Below are 24906 nucleotides of genomic sequence, written 5' to 3'. Positions count from 1 at the left end.
CAGTCAGGTCGAACTAATTTCTGGAAAATATCAAATTCCCAGTCAACAAAATTACTTTACTTTGGTATGTAACGAAATTAAAAATAAAAAGATATTGAAACTTACAAATAATTAAACTAAATCAATTATAAATTAAATCAACTATGCATAATACTTCCCAAGATTTATATGATAAAGCTTTCTTTTTATCATATATTAATTATAGATGAGGTTTAAAAGAACGCTTTTAAATTACACACAGTGTTCATGAAACAATACATTGTTATACACGGGAAAGTGCACCTGCTATTAAATTATCTTTTCCTTTGATGTGCCTGATGTCAATATCATATTCCTGCAACAATTTTATGCCGATGAAAGTAGGGGGCTTTTGGTCACTAAACACAATAATTGAAGAAGGAACTGAACTAATGTAAACTTCAAAATGTTGTAATGCCAATATCAAAGCCGAACATTACTTCTCGATTGTTGAATAATTTCTTTGGTGCTTATTTAATATCTTAGCAAATTGCACACTGGATGATCCATACCATTTTCGTCTTCTTGAATCAAAACTGTTCCAGCCCCAACATCATTTGCATCAACAGAGAGTTTAAATGACTGTTTGACATTTGGAGCTGTAAGAACAGGCGAGCTTTTAAGTATGGCTTTTAACTTATCAAAAGCCTTCTGACATTTTTCAGTTCAAAGGAACATGTTTATTTTACTCAACAAATTTGTCAGGGGTTCAGCAATTATAGAAAAATTTGAGAGAAAAATATTCTGATAGCATACAGCCTTACCTAAAAATCGCGTCAATTGCTTTTTATTAACAGACACAGAGAATTCAGAGATAGCCTTGACCTTAGCATCTATAGGTATAACTTGTCTGTGTCCCACGATACGTCATAGAAACGTTACACTTCCACGGCAGAACTCACATTTAGATAAATTAATTGTCAAACTTGCATTTGTGAGAATTTCCGAATTGTTGCTAAATGTTTTTTATCGGTGTCGTTGTAGATGATGATATCATCGATGTAAGCATCACAATTGTCTAGTTCAGAGGTAATCATATTCATGAGACGTTGGAAAGCACTTGGCGACCCTTTCATCCCAAACGGCATTACTTTATATCGATAAAGTCCATCAGGAGACATTAATGCCGAAATTCCTTTTTGTTCTTTCCGTTAGTGGAATTTGCCAAAATCCTTTCAGAAGGTAAAATTTGGTGACATACTTGGCATTTCCGATCTTATCAATACAGACATCGCTTCCTGGTAATGGAAATGAATCAGTTTTTGTCACATTATTAACCTTACTATAATCAGTGCAGATACGGAACATTTATCCGGTTTTTTAAACAAGCATGCATGGTGAACTCCAGTCACCTTTACTGGGCTTAATAATATCATTCTCCAGCAAATACTGAATTTCTTTTCTCAAGTATTCCTGTTTGAGAAGTTTCATCCTGTACGGGTGTTGTTTCACAGATTAGGAATTCACAATTTCAACGTCACAGAAAACTGTGTTCTTGTAGGAACATCTTGAAATAAGTGTTCATATTCAAATAACAACTGTTTAAGTTCATTTCTTTCTTTCTCTTCCAAATGTGAAAGTGTTTGGTCAAGATCTTTCATAATGTCTGAATTCCAAATATTTGTCACTCCAATGTCAGTAGAATGTGATGATATTCCTTCACTTAAATATTCACTAAGTGGGACAGGTACAGCTAAATTAATTGCATGTTTAACCTGGTTATCTCTTTAAATATACTCGTACTCCTATAATTTATTTAGATCACATGAGCGCTAATATTATAATTTGACTAATTCTATTGCTTTTTAAGTTTGTGGGGGCCGTAATATCTAATCTGAAAAAAAATTGAAGAATGAGCAAGAGAGATTGAATTCCATTACCATGCTCAAAAATGTTATCCACTGAAGTTCTGTCAAACAATACTTTTGACCTAAACTGCTGAATGCCAAATTCAAGCACAATATGCTGGAAAGTTCCTAACCTAAAATTTGACCCTTGACCCGATTGGACATATTTGGGAAGAAGAAATAGAGTAAACAAATACTCTATTAAAGCTGTTACAGTTGTTTTAGATTTATTTTTCCTCAAAGGAGGTACCTCTGGTTACCTGCCTTGGTCTAAGGCAAGAGACCAACATAATCTACCATACTTTTACTAGATAATTCGTCAAAAGTAGGAGTACGTTGTAGATGAGCCTTAGGTATCTTCTGATTGGGTTTTCCCACCATTTGACAAGTATGACAAGATCTAGAGTATTTACAAACATCACTTTTGATTTTTAGCCTAAAGAAGTGAATCAAGATCTTGTGATAGGTCTTATTAATCCGTAAATGACGAGCCAGAGGAATTCCATGGGCCAGACTAAGTATTTCCTGTCTGTTATGTTTTGGAACTATCATTTTTATAGTTCGCTGACCGCTCATCACCATTCAGGTACCTCGGGAGATCTCCATTTTCTAATAGGAATTCCATTTTCATGAAATAACAGACAGGAACTTCAGTGGCTTCAGTTTCCCTAATGGCCCTTTGAAGTAAACATGAGATCTCTGGATCGTTTCCTGTTCGACGACAAGTAATCGTCGTTTGTCACCCCGATTCTAATAAAGAAAATGAGTAATTAAAAAAGGATCACTGTGATCATTACCCTATGATTGATCCAAACGAGGAGTGAAAGTGACCTTATCAAAAGACTGACCAATACATGTGTCAGCTAAAGGAATAATTTCCTTATCAGCATATTTCTCTAGAGCTTTCTTTGCCATAGCTTTGGTAACTCCACACGCTGGGAATGAATCATGGAATTCTTTTTTAACTTTCTGATCCCAACATGGCTTGTCAGTTACAAGTGGAGTAACCACAATCTTGTTTCCCGCTAAGTTGTTGCCTAGTAATAAATGAATTTTCTCAACGGGTAAAACAGATACAGTGCCGAATGTTACAGGTCATGAGACTAAGTCTGATGACAAATTTACACAAAGTAAAGGAACATTAATAAAACCGCACTCTACTCCTTGAATAAGAACACTCTTATTAGAAGAAGGCTTCTCAGAAAAAGACATAGTACCTGTCAATAAGAGACTCTGAAAAGTTATGTGTCCCTTTAAATTTTAATTGGGACAGGATTGGCCAAATGACCCAAGAGTGATATAGAACCCTTCGATATGAAAGGTTCATACATCTCGATAATAAAAGCAGACTGGGGTTTATTAGACCCATCAAATGTATTGATTTCAATACATTACCGTGACCTTCTGATGCCTATTTTTCAACTTGTAGCAATCATAAATAACGTTGTCTTTCCTCTTGCAAGAGGTACACGTAGGAAGAGACAAGGATCTTTTGTCAAGCTTATCTCAAGTTTGATTTGTAAAAGTTGTGCCAGTTCGAGATTTAGAAAGGCTTGTATTAGGAAGATGGTTGAGTGGAGGTCTTATTTACAAAAGGAGTTTTGTGAGCTAAAGGGTACTCAGCAGCAGCACGAGAAGCATTTTCCAAGTTTTCGATCTGATGTTCCTCAAGATAAGTCTTAATGTCTCTATGGACACAGGCCTTGAACTTTTCAAGTAATGCAAGTTGTTGGAGACTGTCAGAATCTTGTTCAACTTTCTTGGCTAAGCACCATCTATCAAATAACTGCCCTTTTCTCTAGCAAATTTGACTTGACTTTGTCCGTTTCTGTTTATAGTTTCTGACATTTTTGCCAATAATCTTCATGGACTAACTCATAACCCTTTAAGATGGATTTCTTTAACCGTATTATAGTCACTACTTTGGTGAACCGATATTGAACATTTAGGAACTTTTACAAAACGAGTAAAATATGTGTCTACTGTTCGTTCTTTGAAAGAGGGCATTGACCAAATATTGTTTGAAACATCAAAACTTAAATTTGTATTTTAAGTGGGAAAGTGCATTTCACTTACCAGCTCCATTTCTTTTATTCTAATTTGATATTCCCTCTCTTCCCTCTCACTTTGCATCCGCATCGGTGTCTATCCCTCTTTCTCCGATTGTAAATGTATCTCTTCTTTCTCTTTCTCTGATTGTAAATGCATTTGATCTTTCTGTAACTGTATATTTTTGTAACTGCGTTTGTCTTTCTTTCTCTCTTCCTTCCGACTGTAAATACATTTGCTCTTTCTCTTTTTCCTATTTCATTTGCTTTTTCTTTCTCTCCAATTGCATCTGAATTTGCATTTGTTTTTCTTCTTTATCTTTCTGAAGTTCCAGTTTACTCAACTCTAATTGCATCTTGTATTTTAGTTCTAATTCCTATACTTTTATGTCAGAGCCTGATACAGACTTACTGATCGAAACCAAAGCACTTGTATGAAAAACATTCTTTTCTACCAAGTACTGGACCACTATATTTTTATTTCTTGCTTCGTTAAGGAAGCCTTTACCTCAGAAAGATCATATTTACTTTCAAGTTGAATTAATTCATCTATTTTTTGAAAAGGTCTCACTGGTCCCAGGAAGGACTTCAAAGAAAGATTTCCACTTTTGATGACATTTTAGACAAATCTTACCAATTTCAATAACGACTTCAAAAACTAGGGGAATTTAACTTTCAAAAAAAAAGTTTACTGAAATATTTTATCCAATATTTAAAAACATCCATGGACGAGCCCGCAATTCTTATATTACTTGTTTAGGCTCTACTAAACAGTAACAAAAGAAAGAGTGAAAACAACAAGATTTGAAAAACTTAACAAATAATTTGTTTCCATGAAAAAGACACTATAAAATAATATTTAAGAATCAAATCCAAAAGTAATCCAAGAATAATCCACGAATTAAATTTTAGAAGTCCTAGCGTAAAATGTCCTAATGAATTCAAGTTCGAGTCCCGACGAAAGCTCCAAAATGGAAGACGATGACGTATACTGTAGTAAGAATGGTTCTGTAGCGTCTGTAGCGTCTGCAGTTCTTTGTTGATCCACAGACAATACTATCACGGTGTTTGAATTTCCAAATAAAATTTATATAACTGTCTTTGTACAAGAATTCTTTATGAGTACCCAAATATTTCCAAGAATCTTTTAGAAACCAAATGATTTAAATAAAAATTATTATATAACTGCAAACTGACACAACAAAAGGAACACCTTTACCTCCAGTGTTTAGAAGCCCGACTACCTAATTTCTCTATAAACAAAGGTTATACAGTAACTTGATACGCAAAGTAGATTCCCGGATGATGGTCACGTGATCACATGCCTGATTGGTTCAGAATGTATCTACACGTCTAGTGGCACTTAGTCCAGTACAGCCTCGATTTCACTATTATCATTCACATTAAAAAAAAAAAAAAAAATAAGTAAAAGAAAGAAGTTCTTTACTTGATTCTCAATCAAGTCCAGGAACTAGGTCAGCATGAGATACAAAGTTGGGTGTTTTCATCTAACAGTCAAGTCAAGCTAATTTCTGGAAAATATCACATTCCTAGTAAACAAAATTACATTACTTTGTCATGTAATGAAATTAAAAATTAAAAGATTTTAAACTTACAAACAATTAAATTAAATCAATTGTAAATTAAATCAAATATACATAACATTTGACACACACACACACACAGTAGATACGATATTTTAACTCTGAAATGAAAATAAAACTTTGTGACACTCAAGGTTTTGGGAATTAAAGCGATTTTGTTTAAGAATTACATAGTGATCATGTCAGAATTAAGCAGTCAGTTGCAAAAAAGAAGTGTTTAAAAACTTGACATGTATAGTTGCTCAGATGCAAGCTTCAGGCGATTAAAAAATGAGCACTTTAGTAAAATCAAACGTGCTTGGTGCAAGATATAAAAAAATGTAAATGGTGATGGTGGTGGTGCCGATCCTTAAAGTTACAACTGGCATTATTATTATTATTATTATTATTAGTAGTAGTAGTAGTAGTAGTAGTAGTAGCAGTAGTATAGAAATTGTAACATTCTATTTACCATAATAATTATATAATATAATATAATATAGTGAAACTCCTCAAACACGAAAGCTCGTGATACCCGAACCCACTCAAGACCAAATATTTGTTTAGTCTCAAAATTTTCCTTCTTTATTATGATAGCTTTGTCCCGGATATAAAAGTGCTCTATTTAAACATAGTTGTATTCCCTGTAAAGGGGCTGGGGTGGGGGTGGGTGGGGGGAATTGGGTTGCATACTACAGTGTAATAGGTCTCTTCAAACGCATAGTTATATGAATTTCCCTGTGAATGGGGAGGGGCACGCTACAGTGCTCTATTCAAACACAGTCATATTTATATTACCTGTGCGGTGGTGCTTAATACAGTGTAACAGGACTTTATTTAAACACAGTCACATACTTATATTACCTGTGAAGGGTAAAGCATACTACAGTGGAACAGAACTCTGTTTGAACAGCCACATGCATGTGAAGTCTATGCATGTTTTATTTTAGGAAGCATAGACCATAGTGATGGTACAGTCGTATTCCCTGGGAAGGTGGAACACATTACAATAAATCAGCACTCTATTCAAACCTTGGAAAATCACATGGGCATTAAAAGTCAATGCAAAGATAAGTAAACGTAAATAGGCTTTTGCTCATAATGTTCAAGTTATTTTTTAAAAATGGAACACATTGCTATAATGGCCTGAATTTTAATCCAATACTATATACATAACAAATACGTCTACTAAAGTTAGATTGTCTACTTTAAGTGATTTTAGCTTAATCTTCATTACAAGGTTTATGTCAAACAGTTTTAAATATCAAATGTTTACAAATGTGTAATCAATGAAAACTTACTAAAAACTTACGTCTAACTGGGTTATTTCAATATAATAATAATATGCCTATCAAATTTCATTTGTCAGTCTGAAGTGATTTTCCTAATGTGGCTTACGAGATTTTGCAAAAATGAGAAAGAATGTGCAAAAAATGTACAAATAATTCAAAAATAAGGTCAGTTGCCTATACCAAATTCAGTCCTTGAAAATAAATGTTCATTTTATGGAGAGAAAGGAAACAAACAAGTAATGCTGTTAAAAAGAACATAAATCCCTCAATGTCAATGTATCAAAATAGAACAGATGTTATTGCTTCAATTTTAATTGCTTTTAACAAGCATGTTACATAATTCCTGGAATGGGAAGGTGATGATTGTAATTATTAGTATGTTAAACAATTTTCTTTGTTTTGGACAAAGGCTAGTGGAAGAAATATTTTATTGACCATATCAAGAATAAAATAAGAAAAATTAATTATTGAAACTAGCATGTTCCTGTGTTTAGATTAAAGTTAGCAATGCAGTTGTATTTATCATGTGTTACCTGGAACTGTAAGGTCCTTTTTGAACAGTATGGACTTGGGGTGGGGGTCTTTAAAATGTAAAACGTGTGTACTCTAATAAATATTTAAAAAGTGAAACCTGGTACGATTGAGTGTATCGGGTTTCACCATACAATTAACATGATCGATATCAAAAAGATACAATATATAATGATTTTGTTGATAGAGTAGATAAACATATTAAAAAATTCCAACGACTACAATAAAATAACTATTGGCATTACAAGAGCAGCCATCTCAAGCAATACGTGATGAAAAAGCAGAACAAAAAAAAGAGAACAGAAAAGAACTAAACGAGAGAGAGAGAGAGAGAGAACAAGAAAATGAAAAAGAAAAATATCCGGAATTTAAGAGGATTGGACAAGTGTGGGAATTACATTATTCGCCAGGTAAGAAAGGTTAATTTGGAAGGATGGCTGCAAAAGCAGTACCGATTGCAAAACAATTATGGATGAAAGCTATTGAAGCTGTTCGAGATAAAGCATTAAGTTCTGTTCGTAATATTGCCGGTAAAGCATTTTCGTCAGTCAAACAAAGATTAGCTCGATCAGTACGCATGCCGCAAAAATCACAACCAGTAAAATACAACAGTACTGAAGTTATGCCTGCAAATATCAGTAAAACAATAAATCAAGCTGCAAATCAAAAACTAACATGGCTGGCTAATATACCCCAGTAAGAAAAAGAAACAAATATAACGGCAAGTTTCATAGCAGGAAGTGGTCCTGGTGATAGATGATAATAATTATAATAAAATGCTCAAACGTCTATCCGGTCCAGCTTTTGAAATGGACGCACCAATTCTTAAATATGAATCTATACGCGATGATCAGTATTATTTTTATGACGTATGTGTACTAGATTAGAGTGGTCTGATCGAATTGCAGGTTCAAGATACAAGCAAATATATTTTACCTGCTGAAGCGTTTATTGAAGTTGAAAGCAGATGATACATCATACGGACATTTAGACTGACCTGATTTTGTTCATAATGGTGTTGTCATTTTTTAGCAGTGCTATATACATGATTGACGGAAAAATACTGAATCATGTCTCGTAAATGTTGATGTTGCCACAACAATACTTGGTCTTGAAAGATATTCAGATGATTATTCAAGGTCAGCTGGTCCGTCAATGATGTTTGCAAAGGATACCATTGATCAGCCTGAGGATAGAAACGTAACGCTAAATGCAGCTGGGGACGCAATTGCGTCGATGAACGAAAATTTCAACTTACTATTTGCCGCACGTAGATCAAAGTTAAATGGAAACGAAACATTTTCATGTACAATTCCATTATCAAATATATTTGGATTTTGTAGAAACGTTAAAAAAATTATATTTGGTGTTAACCACACTGTGGTACTTGTAAGAAAAGCCACTGACAATGATGCAATGTAGCGCCCCGACGCAGTTTATGCTGGCAATGTAATACCAACCAAACTGTAAATGTGAATGTCGGTAATGACCACATCGCTTGCTGAAGAAGAAAAACTGCTTGCTATTATGAATTCAGGTGGTATACCATTGTTATCATGGATGACTATGACTACAGATAGCGTTCAAAGTATTGCGGCTGGCTTTTAGGTGGTAAATAGCAACACAGCTAGGAGTTTCGGCACACAGACATAAATTGATTGCTTTTCAGGAAAATGATAGAATAGATTCACATGAATGAAATCCAATGGTATTTGACACTCTTGGAGTTTCTGAAGTTGCTTAAATGATAAATGGTCATCAAGAACCTTCTGAAGAAGTTTTGCTAAATTTTGAACAAAATCATTTTGCACGTGTTTGTCATTGGTTGATGACAGTTATGGGACGTGAACAAAGTATTAACACGTGTTTACAAACATCTTAGCTGGATTTCACAACATTATATCCAATCTTTTACTTTTTTGTTGGAACATTTAGATTTATTCAGGAAATATATCGTTGATATGCATTTTCGGGCCCGTGTAGTTCGACTGGCTTTGTGGTTATATTTACAGAGCAATCACTGTTATTCTTTCAGATAAATAAACAATGCTACTTGAAGGTCTTGGTGGACGACTGAGAGTTAATGATGCGAAAGTAGAAAACATGTGACTAAATCGCTCACGATATTTATAATGTCATATCATTATGTTAGTGTCAGTCTGACTTGTGGTCAGATTAAAAATCTTCAATCAAATTCAGCAATAACTGTGTAATAAAAATATCACTAAAAAAGATCAAATCACAGGTGGTTTCATTGTCAGCTAAGGCATTTCTGTGATGCCAGACAATCAAACAATGCGTTCATCTCAATCTTTCTGCAAGCACCATTAAAGATTCAATCATGACTGGTGGTATATTTCCACTGCTTGCAGTTATTCCTGGATTAATAGCCGCTGCCACCCCAGATGTAGTAAAACAGTTTCACTTGATGCTCCTGGAGCCACTGCTGGCAATCTCTATAACAGTTTCGGTCCAGGTACTCATTGAAAGGCATACGCGATTGATCCACGTAGAATTAACTATTTTAAATCGTATTGGCTGGCTCCACCAAAAGAAATTATAAATTACGTAAACACAATAAAAAAAAATTCAGTCTGGTATTCAACACTACCAACACAAACAATATATCGATCCACCGATCCACAAATATGTGGCCGTGAAGTTATTTGTGTACTCGACACCGTGTTATCATCAACATTACCTCCTCATAAAGTCGTGCACGATTATACAAGTAGGCGCGTCGTTTTAAAAAAATCTTAAATTATAATGGGTGATATTTACGGAAGATCTTCATTTTAAGAAAAACAGAAGAAAAAAAAAACTACAAAATAACCAATGAAAATATAAGTAAACAGATTATTGACCAAATATCTGAATAATTAAATCTTGACAATGTAGATCCAAACGAAGTGGTTGTATTTCAAGATAAGCAAGGAAAATTAACAAGTAATCTTTCACTGCAAGATATTATCGTCCGAATTTATGGAGTAACTGAAAATAGCATGGCTGTGTTTGATAGTAATGGAAAAATTAAAACCGGAGTTATTATGTCAACGATATTAGATAATATTCGTGGTCAAATATAAAAATGCAGTGATACAATGACTGGTTCTCTCAATATGTCTAATAATACAATTTCCAATCTTGGAGAACAAGAATCAGACAATGACGCTGTAACGAAGAAATACATCCTTAATAATGAAATAACCTCATTTAGAACTGATTATTATAATCTTGTACGATCGTTTATGAGTTTTCGAAGAAACATACATAGATCCGTTAACGAATTTTTTGGAAGTCTACCAGCTATCGATATTAAACTCTCCGGCATAAAAAAATACTGACAGTGTGGTATATATAGCAGCGTCTGGACTAGCATTATGGTCACCACTTAATAAATCTATCAGATATTGCGCTGAAGTTACCGCTATTTACAGGCCCTCAGTACTTGGCATTACAACATTTACAATATCTACCACAACTTCACGGCGTTATACACTCCAGACTCTGCCTGGTGGATCTCCTGGATTTATATTATTGATGTTGGAGCAAATCGACGATGAAACATTTACTCTAAAACCTGTAGAAAAAAAAATCTGCTTGATGTATTGTTGGTGTCTTGAATTAGTCGCCAAATTCCCTCCTAATTAAAACATAAAGAGCGTTCCGATCAACGTTCAACTTCGTGCGCAACATTACAGATATAATCAAGCACGTGAATGGCAAAAAAAGCCTAAAGAATATGGTTGACCAATATACAGTAAAAGAAAAATAATATCACAGACGTATAGTTGTTGTTGACATAATTGTGTATTCGGTGTCTGCTGTTATTGCTGGACCCGGCGAATTATTATCAGCAAAAACAATGTCATCACCAGCGGTTGTAGCAATTTGTGTTTCAGCTGCAACAACAATTTCTGGACTTCTTGATAATATTGCCAAAAATTATGTACATGCACGAATGCAAATTTGCATGATTATATAATAAAATTACACAATTCGATGCTAGCATAGCTCAAATTATCATCGTTAATATAATCAAGTCTTAGTCATGGAAAAATATCAGATTTTAACTTCACTGAGATGATTAAAATTTGTATGGTAGTAACGACTGTGGTAGAATCTATGCCTGATTTAGAAAATCATGATTTAGATAATAATAATAATAATAATAATAATAATAATAATAATAATAATAATAATAATAATTATAATAACAACACTACTAATTATAATTTCAACTCCCAACGAATTACTTCAGGAAAGTGTCGTTCATACTATTCGGTCAAAAACAAAGATGATATCAGTAAGCTCAACTAGTCCTGAATTTAGCGTGAATTTTCCAACTGCAATTCTAGCGAAATAAATAGCGCTAGCACAATTACGAGTATATTACAGCTGACCAAATATCAAAAGAAAATCATTTGTTGGATTGCCAAGAAGAGATTCACTCGTATTTTAATGTAAACTAAAGATGACGGAGCTCCTGATTGGCAAGTTGTCAGAATTCCTACAGGTAATTATGAAATCGAACAAATTATTTCTAGCACAAAATAACAAAATAGCTATTATTGTTCACGAACGAACATTATCAGCTGCGATATAAATAAACTCGCAAGATTACATCGTTGGTATATATCAATCGTCAATCCGATCTGTTTAAGGCTGGCCTGAAATCCCGCCGGTTTATCAAGGATTTCCAGAACCAAAGTTAAATGAATTTCTTGCGATAGAATTTGCTTTTAGTAACAACTCCAAAATATCGAGAGGAATATCCATGACATATTGATAGAACTTTCCTTGTTTCTGACGGTACAAAAGTTCTTGATGTAGGAGTAAGTTTATTTTATGGAACTGATAAAGAAAGGAAAACATATATCGACGAAAATTATACTAAAATGTAATTTTTAAACATGACAGGTCTAAACACTCTAAATCACTCGTAGGTCTTCAAAATCTGTTTTTTTTTGTCTCTATTTCATTATTATAAAAACGACGTAAAACAACAGATTGTTGAAACAATAAACATCTAAACCCGGTTACATCAAACATTGAATATATCAATAAAATTATCGTTGATATATCAAGTTTCCGTGGTGATTATTCATCCACAGTCTAGTACAATAACACTAAAAGAGTATTTTCATAGTTATTTTATAATAACTGAATCAGAATTACTAACATTTGTTCTTCCAGGACTGGGTGCTGATGAGCTAGAAAAAATCAGTAAGCGATCTTATCAATTAAAACGTTCTAAAACCTGTTGAGTCATGGAGAAAAAAAAGACCACTAGCATTTTATCTCAGACATAATAATAATCCATATGGTCAAGGTCGTCATATTTCACAAGGAATCGTTAATACAACATCAGCGATTGCAGTTAATCTTGTATGCGACTTAATTGATGATAGTTGAAAAATCCAATCAGGCTCAGTAAAGATATATTCTGTATTTATTTACACCTCAGATACCTCCTGGATATTTGATTGTACAAGAACCCATTATTCTACGTTGATTTACGTTGTCATAATCCGTTATTATCAAGAATATATTTCAAACCTACTGACCAGACTGGACACTTGATTTCAGACAAGGAAGTCTTAATATTAATTTATATGTAGATCATAGATCTTCACGCTCGTGATATGTTTTCAATCAGGGAGTATAACATAATTTAACTTTTACTGATTCTCGTCCAGATTTCAGGTAAATAGTACATAAAATAAGGAAAATCAGTCGGATTTTGTTATTTGATGAGTAACAGGTACTCAAAATTGTGAAAATCAGTCAGATTGTTTTATTTGATAGGGTAATAAATATTAAAAATAATGCAAATCTCATCATAAACAGACTAAATTAAAAAATACACTTTTTAATGAAATATCGCGATTATCGCAACCGTCGACAGTTTGCCAGTCACGGGATATGAGAATTAGCCACACTACCACGCAGTATCTTTCAACCTTACAGATATATGTTTCAGAAATTTTTATGAAGTTACCTATACTGTATTTCCAACAAATAAGTATTATAGTAACTACAGCGTGGATTTATTTTCCATTTTTCCAGAACACATCGTATTAAGATAACCACATATTGATTATATTTCTGCCTTTCACTAAGTCAGGTTTAAAACACATGTATTTCTGTATAACAGGGAATCTAAAAATCCCTACTGCGTTACAAAGCGGGCTATTAACTTTCCACCTTGTTTTTGTCAAAGGAGACAAAATTAAGATGTAAATATCCTTTCACTAATTTCAACTATTACAAAATTATATTACTTCACTGATAATTGCTATCGCGCATATAGCTAATTACTAAATATTTATATATAACTAGTTACGATGACAAAATAATGCGGTCAATTACGTGGTTACAAGCGAGATAACTACTTAATTATTCTACCGGAGAGAGTGATTTGCTTGACAGAATTATGTCCATTTAACAATAATGAAATGTTATTTCTTATTCATATTTCTTCGTAAAAGCACATGTGGTAATATTATCTGCAAGGCATTTTATCGGACGCATTGACTTATCAAAATATTGTCGTGCTTTCATTGATTGAAATATTATTTCTTCGCCAGTTCTTGTATTTACAGACTTAACAATTTTTCAGTTTTGAATATTTACCAAATCTGCTGCTATAACTTTGTGCAATGGCTAGCAAATTATCTAAATAGTTATCCAGTGTTTGCCATTAATATAATCTATCATAAGACCATCTTCGATTAACACTCGAAAACATTCGTAGGTAAATCTATGACTGAAATAATGTTTATTCCCTTTAGCATTGATCATGAGATAACCAGTATTAGTGTTATTACCAGTTGGTTCTTTTAGTGGACAGTTCTAGATTACACCATCACGGGATGCTTCATAATTTTTGATGATAGGATATTTATCAAACTCATTTTGCTCCATTTATATAATAATGCTATTTATTTAAATGATTATTTGTTTAATTGATTAATTTGAAAATCCGGCGAGATAATATTCAGCTTTTTTATGACTGTCATTATTATCAGTGTTGTATTTTATCATAGCTTTTCAGTGTATTCCCCCCCCCCACATTGCACTCACAACTACGCTTGTCATCTAACCCAAATACCACATTTCAAACACGGTTAAGGTTATAAACTCCCTCTCCGTACACCTTGTAAGTGAAGTCGAGAGAATTCGTTTATGCAAGCATTGTTACAGGGAGTTGTGGAAACTATCATAAATAAGCCATTTGCATTTATTCTTTGTTTTAATTATACACACACACATATAAATAAATAAAAAAATAAATAAATAAATAAATAAATATATATATATATATATATATATATATATATATATATATATATATATATATATATATATATATATATATATTATAACCTTTCAATTTAAATATGTATTTCTCTAATTATAACATGGATAAATTTACCATATTATTAGCTGTTAAGATTAAACCTTCTGAATACAGATTCGATCTTAATAGAAGAACTGCTGGCAAATGAAAACGAACTCTGGTTGATCCGACGAAAACTCTGATTGAAAGCATTCGTAATGCTAAAATAGAATTTCTCATGTGTGTTCAACATTGAAAATCATACACAAAACCGATGTTATCGATGCTACAATGAACGACGAACGAGCAGCGAAGATTATTAATTATCTTGACAATCAAAGATATTTTGCATATTAAAGTTTATTACGGAAGTAGACGATACTTGGATTATCAGTGACAAACGTGTCTCTGTCCATCATAATGAAAAATTGCCGTATTAAGTAAAAATTACAAACCAGGAATGTTGACTGGTATTGCCAAACCGTATTATGAAAGAGCGTATCTTGTAACCGACGTTATTTTATGCATTATATCCGCTGAATGATAAATCCAGAGTTCAGTACCTAAAACAGATAATATTTTCGAAAACAAATTGTGTAGCCTAACGAGTAATGGAACATGTTACAATTTCGACTCGTGGAAATGGTTTAACATGTCAACTGTTGTTTATATAGTCGCAGAGTGCTAATCTCGAAAGTATGAAAATTGTGATACAGGGATGGGGATTGATTACATTGTAAGTGCCATTTATATATGTAAATTTGTCCTTACAATGTCTAGAAGGTATGTGTTATGGTTGTTAGTTGGTGATCTCAATACTTTCTATGATGTGACCCAGGGGATACGTTTATTGAGGGTGGGAATAGACCTCGGGCTATTACCTCACGTGGCTTGTATTAATATTTGTTCCACGGATCACATCTGGCAATTATCGTGAGTTACTTGAAATTTAAGTAAAATCACCGCTACCCCCGTTAGTTCTACTTTATTCTGTGCAATTTAGTTTAATTATATTTTTTAAACGTATTAGTTATCAGTAACAGTAATAGTTGCAAAAGAGTACAACATAGCAACTATACTATACAAGAAATTATTATTATTTTAATACGTTTTATATTATTCTTATTAGTAGTAGTTAAAAAACATATCAAATAGCAACTGTACTATTAGTAATAATAATAAAGATAATTACGACTATGGTGTCGGTCGCATAATTTCGACATTGGACTATTGATTTAGGTCAGAAAGTGATATATAGATGTTTTGTATTCTTTACTAAAAGTAAATATTTCTGTATTTTGTGTATTCCATATCCTGATGTAAGTAATTTTTTTATCTACAGCCGGCCGTAATCCCTTAGACAGTGATGTTGTGGGCCGTAAACTCTTATACAGTGATTTTGTTGGCCGTAAACCCTTATACAGTGGTCTTGTGCTGATCGAAGACACGTTGCTGGTCATAGACTACAATGCGTGGAGTCTCCAGCTTTACAATCGTCTTGACGGCAAACTGATGTGTACACCACACAGACTGGAGTCCTGGCCGTATGGTTTTTGTCTTATTAGCAAGACGGAAGTCGCAGTTTGTCTGCACAATAAGATTGCTATCCTGTCATTTAAATCTACGGATGGCGTTAAACGGGTCAAAACATTGGATCTAAGCACAGGATTTAATTGGTGTTATTCAGTGGCAAAATTGAATTTAAGCGACCAACTCGTTGTCAGCGGTTGGAAACAGGGCGACATGATGCTCTGTTGGGGCATTGTATCGATTACAGATGGACGTGTAGATGTAACTCACAATATCTGTGAAGCGAAAAGTCTTAGTCACATGGCCATAAAAGACAATATAGTGTTCATCTCGTGTGGGCCTCGTGCCTCTACGACTACTGGTGTGTACGCATACGATATTTTTAATCCACACAAACTCAAGTTTCTGTATCAACATCAGGAATTAGAATCACCGGGGTCAATAGCAATAATGGCTGAAACGGATTCCATTTTTGTGAGTGACACGAACTCTAACAGAATTCATCACCTGACAGACAGCGGTCAACTAGTGACCATACACACAGTGTCATCAACGCTGGGTGAAATATTATATGATGACCATCATGGAGTTCTTTACACCACAAACTTGCAAAACAACGTGATAACTGTATACAGACTGGAATATTTACATCAACCAGGTAATTCTATTTTATTTTACGTACACTTTAACATCACACGACAACAAAACTACATACTTCATTTATACATTTCCTAATTCACCTTTATGCCTCAAAATATGATTTATGAATATAACAGTCATAACTTTATAGTAAGACAAACATGTATTTTAGATGTAAAATAAAATAAAAGTGGAATAAATAATTTGTATTATCCCGAATGTACGAAATGTCGTCGTGCATGGACATATTTATCGATTTATTGTATAAATAAAATATTTTTGGTGTTTTATAATTCAATACAAATATTGCTGTAACCGGGTTTATTCATTACTGATAAATCATCTCTACGTTGGTTCTCGCTACACAATTGTCATATAAAAATATTAAATCTCTATGGACTGTCACAAGTCCGGCTGGCAACACAACTCGCATCATTATCAGTTCAGGACAATACACATTTTCTTCCAGAAGGTGGCGCGTTCATTGATAACTCTTTGCACGCGACATCTCATTGCGCATGACATTGAAAGCCGTTTTAAGACCTGATCTCATTCATGTATGAGCAGCGTCTTAAATTCCTACGTGTTTTGTGTTGATAACAGTCCTTTTTATGGAACGGTTCCTTGATGATTTGTCAAGAAACAAAACACCAATCGGATAACAAGATATTAGTGGTAGTTACCTTGAAATCTACGTTTTATCTTTGATACCATTTTGGATATTCTACGATATGTTATTCAAAGTACGCCATATTTACTGCGATCTGTGTACGTTTCTATTGAAGGCTTCAATGTCCTTATATGGCAAACCGAAAAGACAGGGTGGAAAATTGAGATAGGTCTTAGTTGAACGAATAAGACGGAAGATTATAGAAATAATATTGTAAAGTAATATTGCACGTTAAAGGCCACTTTTTATATTATAATTTTAATGTTAAGAAGGTAGATGTTGAAACAATATCAATAATTTATATTGTCACAAATTTACATTTATACATGTCAATTATTTATATTGAAATACAATAATAATGTCTGTATTACATATTTTTTGTTAAATTGCTGTCATGATATAGGTCAATAAATATGAGTTAAAGTATTTATATGGTGAAAACACTTCTGTACATGATCAATACATACAGGAACATTTTAGTACCTGCTCAAAAAGTGGGGTTACTGCCACATGGGTTCATATGATTACTTGCAATTTGTCCATAAATTCTACATGTACTGTATAATAGTAATATATATATATATATATATATATATATATATATATATATATATATATATATATATATATATATATATATATTATATGATTTATATGTAAACTGCAAGCAACAATATGAGCCCCTGTGGTATCTGGATGGAACAAATGTTATAAATTTTTAATTGAGATCTAAATGTATATCAGTTGGGAACACATAGTCTAGAATAGTTGGAGACTAATCACACTTTTAAGCTTTATGTAACAATTAACTTCGGCAAAATATCATTTTTACTAGCACATGATAAATTCAGACCTAATTTAACAGTCTCGATATCTCCATATTTAAGCCGGGATGTTGCTGTTGCAGTCAGTGGTCTGCATGTCTGTCCATCCTTCTGTGACAAATCTAGTGATAATTAATCATTCACAATACTTTAATAATTTAAATGAATCTTTTTATGTGTGAAGGGTAGATATGAGGTTCTTGTTTATTTAAGGCAAGGTTTAACTTGGGAATTGACTACTGCATAATTTAATTTTATGAGGAGGGACTGAAACATAATGTCCCCCAACCCTCCAAATACAGCATTAGCTTTTATTAGCTGTTATTTCCTTTCGAACATTTGTGGGGACATTTGTGAAATTCTAATTTATTTAACTGATCTGCAGAGGACATTCTTCGATTTCAATGCACCAAATGTAAGATAGATAGCAGCAGAGAAGTTGAACAGACCTTTTCCTAGTACGTCATTTTTGAAAAATGAAATCTTGTTACGGAAATGAAACAATAAGGTCAATAATGCCAAACCAAAGCCTCTAACTTACCGAGAGTTTCTCTACTTGGGTTAGTTTATTTTGTTACTTTATTTATGTCGTTATTGTTTTTTAAAATATATACTCGCGTATTTGCCCACCGTGACGCTTCATTGCGGTTGCACCCTCTCTGCTGCTATAATTAAACCGTTATTATAACAATCAAACATATTATCAAGACATATACGATATCGTGATCGGGAGTCATATAAATCTATTGTTATAAATCCGTACGGGTAATTAAAATCGTCGCTGATAAAATAATGGCACCAGCTAAGGAATCTTATACAGCTAGAGCAGCTCGAGAGCGACTAAAGTCAATACAAAAAATTCTTCCTGTTCGTGAGTCTGTCACACAAGATTACAAGAACGTCAAGAAGCACAATTTGAATTTACGGAAGGTACAGAACAGTTATTTAGACCTGTTACAAACGTTACTAAAAGAGTTGTGGAAACGAACTGCTGCAGATACTGACAAAATAGCAAGAAGAACTAAACAAGCCAAACAGATTTTACGAGATCTTCCAACTGAGATAGCTGCTGCTCAATCTGCTGCTCAGTCACAACCCGGTGATGAAGATGTTGACGAGGAAGAAGAAAATAGGTATAACGTCAAGAAAGGTAGAAAGGGAATTGGATTTATGGACACATTTGCTGAAAATCGTATAAACGCAATAAACAAATATGTTGCAAATGATTTAGGTGGGTTTGCTGCTGAAAGTTTTTCTCGGAGGTGTGGTTTTTAAAACAAGAATATGTTGAGTGAGTAAATCGCGAAACGTGGTATAAATGAGATTTTTGTGTAAACCAATATAATATTAATCAAGTAGATACGAGTGATACGGTGTATTAGATTTATCGCGCTAGACTAGTCCAATATTTCGAAATGTTAGAGAAACAAGGAAAACAACCATCAGTATTGCAGAGGGAGTCAGTATCTTCTTCACCGCTACCTCCTGCTCAGGAACCTTCATATCAACTTCCTTCACCGCAGCAACAAATAGAACAACAACAGAAAAAATGACGATCTCTTTCAAAAATATCTCGGTCACAATCTTCTGTAGAATCCCCAGAATTAATTAATATTAAGAATAAATTTACAGCTAAAGGTATTGAATCTATCCAAAAGAGAGTATGATAATGCAGTATTGATTACCGCACGGGAACATAATGACATATCAGGATATGTAAAACCTAAACTTGTTGAATCCTGGCAAAATGAAGATGGTTGGTCTAAAATGTATATTCTGTACTCAAAAATAAACCTTTCACAGGTGACCGTGATTATCGTGAGTTTGTCCTTGATGTAAGATAACAAAGAGAATCTGAAGTATTTATACCTATCGAGAAAAAAGATTCTGGTAATGATTCTTTTGACGTAACTTGAAGTGATTTTTCTTCCCTAACTATAAAGGAAAGTGGTTTTATTGCTTGTCCTAACAACGTTCTGTCTGACGTCGATATATTATAAATTCTGGTTGGATGAAAACTTGCTGGAAATAATTATCCGGAAATTATTAATAAAATGTCTGATATTTGTCAACGATTATTTACAGGCAGTATGACGGACATAAACGTGTATAGATCTTTCATCGATGAAATTGGTGATGATTATCGCAGTGACTGAGAGTAGTTAGATACAAGGACAATACAATAAGATGATCATACATAATGCTCAACGTGGGCCTGTAATAGTTAGGGTAGTAAATTCACGATTACCAACATATAGAGCAACTTACGGAGATGGACTCGGCGATGTTGTCCAGTGTTTATTCAGAAGGTTAGCCCAAAAGCAATACCGATTTCAATACAACTAGGAATGAAATTTATCCATTTTGTTCGTGAAAAATTACTAGCGCAGTTGGTGATCTTGCCAGTAGAGCATTCTTGACAATCAAGGACAGACTAACACGATTAACTCGACGAAAACCACAGCCACCAGTGAAACTGGCCAGCATTGAAGTTATGCTAGGAGATGTCAGTAAAGTAGTAAATCAAGCTGGAAATCAAAAACTATCAGAGTTGGCAGATGAAGCAGAAAAATATAACTGCTAGTCTGATAAAAGGAAATGGAATTTCCCTAGGTGGTCTTCCTGTTAGATGATAACAATTTATAATAAAATGTTCGAACGTGTATCCGATCCAGCATTAAACATAGATGCGCCGGTTCAAAAGGATGAATCTGTGCAGTATTATTCTTATGACGTACGACAACCAGGTCAGCGTGGTCGAATTGAATTACAAGTTCAAGATACAAGCAAATAGCTCTTACCTGCTGAAGCGTTTATTGAAGTAGAAGGGGAACGTTGAAAGTTGTTAATACAGAATATAATGCCAATGATATAATTATTTTCGTTAATAACGGCATCATGGCGTTGTTTGACAATTCTACATACATGATTAATGGAAAAAATATTGTAAATATTCAAAAAGACTTCGATGTTGCTACAGTAAAAATAGATCTAGTAAGACTATCTGATGATTATACAAAATCAGATAGACCGTCAATGATGTTTGCTAAAGACACTTCTGACTTTCCTGACAACAGACAGTATAAAATAGGACAACCATGAAATGCTGCAAATACTGCTGATGTTGATTCACAACATGTAATGATCAACGGTAATACACGCTTCAACTTAGGTTTTACAACACGGCGATCAATGTTAAGAGGTAATAACTGATTTTCATGCGTAATTCCACTGTCCCACATCTTTGGATTTTTCAGAAATGTTAGAAAGGTTATTTTAGGGGCCAATCATACATATGTACTTGTAAAGAAGGCTACTGACAATGATGCTATTTGCCGAGAATGTGTTGGGGTTCATGCTGGTAAAGGATTATTAACAATACTTTCGTTGTGGATGCCGGTAATGACTAAAACGATTGCCGAAGAACAAAAATCGCTCTCTTTTATGGAACAAGGCGGTAAATCATTATTATCATGGTTAACAACAACGAAAGACAGTGTTCAAAGTAGCATTAATGCTTTATTTATGTGGCATATCGCATTTCAGCACGGTGCTTCTGCGCCAAGCATATTTTTGATGTTTGTCATAGCACTAAACGAGTATACTCGCAAGAAGAAAGTCTAATGATCTTTGTTAAACTTCGAGTTTTTGCAGTTTTACTGAGGATAAATGGGCATCAAGAACTAGAAGAAGATACATTATTAAATTTTGAATTAAATTATGTAGCACATGCATATCATCAGTTAATGACATTTATGGGACATCATCAAAATATACGACTAGATTTTATAAATCTGTATTCGATTTATTACTTTTCGCTGGAACATCTTGATTTATCTAAACGATCTGTCGTTGATATTCACGTTCGAGCTCAAGGAAATAGAGACGCTGGAGCTGTTCCTAATTACAGGACAGTTGCTGTTATACTCAGCGACAAAGCAATGTTACTCGAAGGTGTTGGTGGACGAATGAGAGTCATTGATGCCACAGTGGCAAATATGTAATATTTTCTAAACATATAATTAAATTACTTACGATATTTATAATGCCATAACATCACGTCAGTGTCAGTCTGACTCGTGGTCAGATGAAATACCTTCAATCAAATTCAGCAATGAACTGTCGAATGAAAATATCACTACAGCGAGATCAACTCGTAGGTGATCAAAATAAACTATCGCTAACTGAACGTCCTGTTAAGCATTTCAATAGCGCCAAACAATTAAAAAAGGCACTTGTACATCATGAGATGCATGGATAATAAAACAAGAAAATATACTTAATTATTCTGAATCTGCCGACGTTGACATTAAGGGTATTTATTACCAAACAAATCAGATATTAAAATTATCATCAACACTATCTGTATTTGATCCTGTAGCTACACATAAAACTTGTTATCTTAGACACAGTCAGTACAGTCACTGACAGCACTTTCGTTTTCACGATCTGACAAAATCGTTCTTAATTGTCTAACACTTGTGTTTATAACTTTTTCCTTTCGTAATCGTGAAACAATTCTCACCTATTTTTTTCGAGACAAATTTATTAACTTTCGTTTCCTCCACCTCAGCCAAATATTGAAAGATAGCTTGCTGAATCAGCTTCATTAATCTCTATTCTGCGATTTGTTTGTACTTATTTTCAAATTTTGTATTGATTCAAACTCACAAAATATTTTGTCAGGATTTAGTTCATCGAATATTTTTATACCGTCATATTTTAATATTTTGATTTCAGAAATACTGTCATTAATATTTTCATAGTTCATTGAATAATACATTTTATATTTAAAATAATAAAACAAAAATATTTACATACTATTGTATTAAGCTATTTACAGCGTAGCATATTTACAGTATATACATAGTCGTAAGTCTAAGAACGGTACAACACATATAGTACATATTTATAGCATTGTATCAAACTATTTATAGCACTATATGTGGACACCAGTATTGCTACTGTATATGCTCGATGTAAAAATACTGTTATTGTTAACAGTAAGTGAAGCAAATATATATTGTATCGTCTGCAAAAATAAGTTAGATTACCACAATATTCTGATGATGAAAATCCTGATATAAATGATTTTGAAAATAAAATCAAAAAAGATCTTGGCAGAAAATTAATCGGTAAATTTACCCAGGGAGAATCTTACAATCATAAACGACATTGTACAAGATTGATTATAGATGATGCTGAACTCGATTTTATAATTGCTGATACAACGAATGGAAATACGCTAATAAGTCGAAGGAATGCTAATTTATCAGACGGAACTAAATTAGGTACAATTGTGAGTAATATTGATGGTGAGTCACCGCAGTTTACTCATTTATAGTTTCTGAGTTTGCTGTCAAGGTCGCTACGGATTCGTTTTATGTCAACAAGAATACATGACTGCTATGACAACTACATATTGGCACTTGTACATCATGAGGTGCATGGAGAATAGAACAAGAAAATATACTTAATTATTCTGAATCCGCCGACGTTGACATTAAGGGTACTTATTACCTCAAAAATCAAATATAAAAATTATCATCAACACCGTCTGTAATTTGATCCTGTAGCTTGACACAAAACAGTTTACCTTGTTGGGCCTGGACGTTCTGATAAAACAACTCGTGTGATTCTTGAAGAGTTGTTCAGATATAGTTGTATTAACACCTACACACAGACTCACAAGGGAAATGAAACAAAGAAATATTAAACAATGCACTTATCATAAATGCGTTCGATGGAAGGGATATAAATGGACACCTGAACAAACGGGCGAGAAATATATTCCAAGGATTATTGTTTGGGATGAAATATGCACCGTTTCATTAAAAAAGTTAAAAATATGTATGGATTGGTTTTGGACAAAATATACTGCAGTAGTAATGCGTGATGATCATGTTCAACCACCACCCTTAGCTGGATTATCTCCACATGAATGGCTGTGGAATTTTGTAGATTATTGTGGAGAAATAACTAATGATCATAGAGCACTTGATCCAGAATTAAGAGAGTTTAAAAAATTAATCAGACTAAAACCGAATAAAATTCAATGTGAAATAATGCGTGAAATAATTTCAGAAACTGCTATAAATAATTTGTGGAATTTATGGAGATCAAATGATTTGATAACTGCAAGTAGAAAGATAGTCCGTGATACACACTTCAACAACAATTATGATGCTAGATAAAGACAAAATTTCAGCTCTGTCCGTACCATTGTATTATCGACGGGTTGATACGCGACGGCAGAATGTCGACGTTGATATGCCAGGATCATCAGAGAAACAAAATCGTGCGTTAAGTGATATAATTGTATTTCCTGTCAATGTTGTTGAGATCGCGTTGACAATGAAAAACACCATGGCCGCTAGGATACGCAGTGACAAAATGATTCATCACAAGGAATCACTTTTTCCGACACAAATGTTTGGATCGTCGATGATGGTATCGAATGGTCAAACGTAGTTTATCTCGCCTTGTCTCAGTCAGAAGAATAGCTCAGCTCTGGAAAATTGTCATAGACTTTAAAGAAAATAATAATTAAACTCAGGAAACTAACGATGATATAGCAAGAAA

General features: G+C 33.6%; 1 protein-coding gene across 1 annotated transcript in view; it reads left to right on the top strand.

Moving 5' to 3' along the window:
• The window catches only part of LOC149784485 (uncharacterized), a 108157-nt gene that overhangs the window by 10407 nt on the left and 72844 nt on the right, over positions 1–24906 (top strand). Inside the window, exon 3 of the mRNA XM_089932567.1 lies at positions 16004–16849. Coding sequence (XP_089788693.1) covers positions 16004–16849 — 846 coding nt within the window. The remainder of the gene's footprint in view (positions 1–16003; positions 16850–24906) is intronic.

This window comes from Sinohyriopsis cumingii, chromosome 14 (assembly GCF_028554795.1).
Source record: "Sinohyriopsis cumingii isolate HCF-2022 chromosome 14, ASM2855479v2, whole genome shotgun sequence".
In the NCBI taxonomy this organism is placed as follows: domain Eukaryota; kingdom Metazoa; phylum Mollusca; class Bivalvia; order Unionida; family Unionidae; genus Sinohyriopsis; species Sinohyriopsis cumingii.
Note: the sequence above shows the minus strand (reverse complement) of the source record. Positions and strands in the feature narration are given on the sequence as shown.